The sequence below is a fragment of the Hippoglossus stenolepis genome, chromosome 6 (genome assembly GCF_022539355.2).
Source record: "Hippoglossus stenolepis isolate QCI-W04-F060 chromosome 6, HSTE1.2, whole genome shotgun sequence".
NCBI classification, from domain to species: Eukaryota; Metazoa; Chordata; class Actinopteri; order Pleuronectiformes; family Pleuronectidae; genus Hippoglossus; species Hippoglossus stenolepis.
Genome location: NC_061488.1, coordinates 2,058,291 through 2,063,290, shown reverse-complemented (window position 1 = coordinate 2,063,290; position 5,000 = coordinate 2,058,291). Strand labels below are relative to the sequence as shown.

Sequence of the window (5,000 nt, the reverse complement as noted above, 5' to 3'; positions counted from 1 at the left end):
TGAAGTTGAGTTTTTTTGTCAAACTACATGAGATGTATTTCTAAAGTAGAATCAACTTTCATGCTCTGAAAAACACATTTCATTTTATTATTCTATTATAAAAAATCAATAGCTGCATATAAAGACGATCAGTGACTGTCAATGTGTCTCCACTTCCTCCCATTTTATAAAAATGAAGCTAAGTTATCTCGGCTGCCATCTTGTGCCGATGACGTCATTTGGAGTCAGAGTCTCTGCCGCTGTGATCGTTGAGTGTCGCCGTGGTGACGAGGTCCTGCCCGTTAATGATCCTCAATTTGATATCATCAAATAACTAATTAAAACCAAACTTGAACAAGAACAATTGAACAAACATCAGTTTGAAAAGAACGACCTGAAATGACAGAAACGATCTTTGAAACACGTTCATTTAACGTCTACATTGATTGTTTTGTTTGTCCTTTGTCCTTTGTCCCATCTGCTAACATGGAGGAGGCGGGTTAATGACCTATACTGCAGCCAGGCACCAGGGGGCGAATGAGAGGATTTGACTTCACTTTCGGGAGCGATCATGTCGTACATACTTATTTGCGGTCGACAACATTTTGTTTTGGTGTTGAGGCAGTGACCATTATACGTACTAAAAAGAATTCAATGAAAATTCCAGCACACACACAGCAACACACACAAACACACTCACACACACACACAAAGCAACACACACAAACACACTCACACACACACATTCTGCATTAATATACATTTTTAAAGATCTAAATAAATTCTTAAAACTTATTTCTGACACGACTCCAAGATTAAATGTTAATAATCCCTCTGATCCTTTTAAAAGATTCAGGATGAGTTAATTGAGATTATTAATAATTAGTGACTTTGCTGTTGGTGTTATTTTAAATAATCATGATCCAGTTTGTGTGAACACGTTGTCCCACATGACAAAATTATCATTTCCTGTTTCCTAAAACTGACACGTTTCAGATGATGTAAACTAAAAATAGACAACAGGTACTTTTGCTCTACATACAGTAAATAGATGATTTTACAGCTTCTGTGGAGTTTTCATGTGAGTTAAGAAAATAATCTTTGAATATAATTGGTTTGATTTGAAAGTGACACACACACACACACACGCTTTGTGTGTTTTGAGGTGAATCCGCAGGTTGGACGTTGGGAGTTAGTCAATCATCGCGTTTCCTCATTCTCAGGTTGGTTCGTTATTAAACCGGCGGAGCAGCTTCCTCGTCTTCTGACTCAAACGGTGAAAGTGTCGAGGCGGAAAAACGGACCTGAGAAACCACACACACAGAACTGAACCACAGCAACACACGTGGATTCATCCACCGCTGAAAACCGTCCCCAATTAATGCACCATGCCTTCTCCAATAATCTGCCTCTGTCCCTCTGACACGTCGGGTAACCTGGTCACTGCTCAGTTCAGGTACTGTCATATATTACTCTCTTCATCCACTAATCTGAAGGGCGATAGTTCGATTCCCGGCGTCTCTGGGCTGTGTGAAGGTGTCAACAGGTTCTGGATCGAAGCTAAAAGTTTCTTCCTCTGAAAACAACATACAAAGTTTTCGATGGAACAGGAAACACTTTAACTTCTTCCTCTATTTGAATTTTCTGTTGTTTGTGTTCTTCTTGACTTCACTCTGTTTTATCTCCTCTGTCTTTGTGTTTCTTTTTTTTTAATTATCCCTCTTTTCCACCATCATGTCTTTTGTTTTCAACTCGTTCCTCCTCCGGTTGTGATGATGGTACTTTACCTTCCTGAAGGTGGCGCTCTGTCGACAGCGACACGAAGACGCAGCCCCTTCACCTTTCAACACATTTCACACAGTCTGAAAACTTTTCACCGTTTCCCAGCGGGCGGATGTGTTATGTTTTCGGGTTGTCCGTCCTATTGTTGTGAAAGGGGAATTCTTCACATTTTGAACAGTTGTCACTTGGACTGAAAGATGAACGGATTTCAAAGGTCAAAGGTCAATGTGTGTGTGTGTGTGTGTCTGTGTGTGTGTGTGTTTGTGAGACAGGCGGTGCGTTCACACTCCACGTTGATTAAGAGAGATCTGGGTTTAACCACTGAGGCTGGAGCTCTGAAGGAAAACATCAAGAAGAACAGATACAAAGACATCCTGCCACGTAAGAGCACGCCGCCTTCTCTGTCACCTCACTTCCTTTCCTCGTTTCCTCCATCCTCCTCTTGCCCTTCCATCCATCCTCTCTTCAGAAGTCATGCCTAACTTTATCTACGTCACATTCCACATTCATGCGTTAGGCCACACAGATAATACACTGCATGATCTGCACGTACATGAAGGCTGTAGACCACCCATAATGCACTCTTTTCTTCTCGTGTGTGTGTGTGTGTGTGTGTGTGTGTGTGTGTGTGTGTGTGTGTGTGTGTGTGTGTGTGTGTGTGTGTGTGTAGATGACCAGACTCGAGTGGTGTTGACTCTGCTGACCTCAGATTTCGACACAGATTACATCAACGCAAGTTTTATCAAGGTAGAAAACGCTTCTTTCCTTCTCATCTTCATCTCGTGATGAAGGACAACATAGAATAGAATGAAACGGTTTAAATGAAATAAAGAGTTGTTTATATTATCAACATAACACACGACAAAACACACGCGTGTCCTCTGCTGCTTGTTCACGTCTGAGGACTCTGGGCTGCTGCTGTGCTGTTGTAATGCTGGTGTTTGTCCCGCAGGGGGCGAAAGCAGACAAGAGCTACATCGCCTCTCAGGCTCCTCTCAGCGCCACAGTGACTGACTTCTGGAGGATGATCTGGCAACATGACGTCAAGGTCACACACACACACACACACACACACACACACACACACACACACACACACACACACACACACACACACACACACACACTGAAAACAGAGTGATATGAAATGATGCCCTCACGAGGATCTGACTAATGACTGGTATGTTTGTGCTCCAGGTGATAGTCATGGCCTGCAGAGAGGTGGAGATGGGGAAGGTAAAATAACACAAAACAACAACAACAACAACAAAAACGACAAAACAACATGAAGAATCCAACAAAACGATATTTCTTAAGTTCTCACTATTCACCAGTTTGTGAAGTTATTTTGAGTTTTTCATAAATAAGAAAACTGTGAATTGGGTTTTAAATTTAAATTATTTTTTCACTATCTTCATTTGGACTTAACATTAAAATCTTTTAATAACGTTGATTTCATCTCCTGACAGAAATGTGTGTCTGTACTACACAGAGTTTCTACCAACATGTATAACACGAATCTTCTTGTCTTATTACTGCAGAATACAAACTGTTGAATGTGTTTTTATTGATATGAATTCTGTTTGTGTTTTGTCGTGTGCAGAGGAAGTGTGACTGCTACTGGGCTCAGCTTCATCAGGCCACTGCATTCGGACCATTTACCGTCAGCAGCGTAAGAACACACAGGACTAATGTTTCTTACGTTTCTATACTTTTAATATAAAATTATCATTCAAGTAATTGTTTTATTCGACGAAACTAAAACAAAAGAATGTGTTATTCCTGTGTATCTCCAGCAGGGGGAGACACAACCTAATGAAGATGTGGTGGTTCGAGCTCTGACTGTCACATACCAGCAGGTACGAGCTTATATTATATTATATTATATTATATTATATTATATTATATTATATTATAGTTTTTCAGTTTATTAAACATCTGTAAACAATATTTTCTACTTGTGTAAACGTAAAAAAAGTTGATAAATAATATTTATAATATTTTCATATATTGATTGTAAACTGAATATTTTCGGACTGTGGGTCCGATGAGACGTTTACAGACTTCACAGCTTTTTACTCCTCGTCCTGCAGCTCAGCCGTTCACTGACTCAGTATCAGTTCCTGTCGTGGCCGGATCACGACATTCCCTACGAGGCTGCAGGAGTCCTGGACCTGCTGGAGAGGGTGAGAGAGAGTCAGAGAACATGCACGTCTCCTGTGCTGATACACTGCAGGTACACACACACACACACACAGACACACACAGACACACACTCCACCCGCCTCTAAACTGCAACTAAGTCAACTGTAATTTCACATCATTACTGAAGCTTGTTTTTCCAGCAGAACAGATCACAGGTCAGATGGTCATTAACATGCAACAGGCTGCATCACACATATGGCAGCTTATCACACACACACACACACACACACACACACACACACACACACACACACACACACACACACACACACACACACACACACACTCTTACAAACAGAAACAGGAGGCTGTGAATATGCAACAGGTAACACCTGCTAACGATGGCACAGTTAACATGCACACTGCATCTGCTCCTCTGCGTGTGTGTGTGTGTGTGTGTGTGTGTGTGTGTGTGTGTGTGTGTGTGTGTCTGTGTGTGTGTGTGTGTGTGTGTCTGTGTCTGTGTGTGTGTGTGTGTTGCAGTGCGGGCTGTGGGAGGACAGGAGTCATCTGTGCTCTTGACTACATCTATGACCTGCTGGTTACCAAGGTAACGCATGATCACACGCCACCTGTCATGTGGCACATGTGTTCACTGATCACGCTGTACATTCACATGTTTTCATTACTGACAGGAAGTGTGAGGAACATTTGACTGATAAGAACCAATCAGGAAGAGAACGTGGGCGTTTGCATCGTCGTTTACAAAAGTCTCAGTTTCTGTTTTCAAACTAAAATCAGACGAGCAGCGTTTATAAACTCTCTGATTTAGTCGTGTGGACGCCAGACGTAACTATAGCAACAGTGATGTGAGCGTATCAGTGTGAGTGGAGCCTCAGGAACCAGTAAATATTGGTGGTATGGGTGTGAAATTAGCTAAAATTAAATTATTATTTAATGAAATAAAAAAGCTAATGTTGCTAATGTGTCTGACCTGCGACCTGTTGTCTGTCGTTCGTCCTGCAGCCAATCACAACTGACTTCAGCATCATGAAGATCGTCCTGGAGCTCCGGAGGCAGAGACCCTCAGCAGT

General features: G+C 41.8%; 1 protein-coding gene across 1 annotated transcript in view; it reads left to right on the top strand.

Moving 5' to 3' along the window:
* The window catches only part of ptpn18 (protein tyrosine phosphatase non-receptor type 18), an 11,954-nt gene that overhangs the window by 939 nt on the left and 6,015 nt on the right, over window positions 1-5,000 (top strand). Inside the window, exons 2-10 of the mRNA XM_035160362.2 lie at window positions 2,034-2,142; window positions 2,432-2,508; window positions 2,714-2,809; window positions 2,959-2,997; window positions 3,365-3,433; window positions 3,558-3,620; window positions 3,855-3,997; window positions 4,450-4,516; window positions 4,933-5,000. The exon at window positions 4,933-5,000 is cut by the window's right edge and continues 10 nt beyond it. Of these exons, the coding sequence (XP_035016253.2) occupies window positions 2,034-2,142; window positions 2,432-2,508; window positions 2,714-2,809; window positions 2,959-2,997; window positions 3,365-3,433; window positions 3,558-3,620; window positions 3,855-3,997; window positions 4,450-4,516; window positions 4,933-5,000 (731 nt within the window). The remainder of the gene's footprint in view (window positions 1-2,033; window positions 2,143-2,431; window positions 2,509-2,713; window positions 2,810-2,958; window positions 2,998-3,364; window positions 3,434-3,557; window positions 3,621-3,854; window positions 3,998-4,449; window positions 4,517-4,932) is intronic.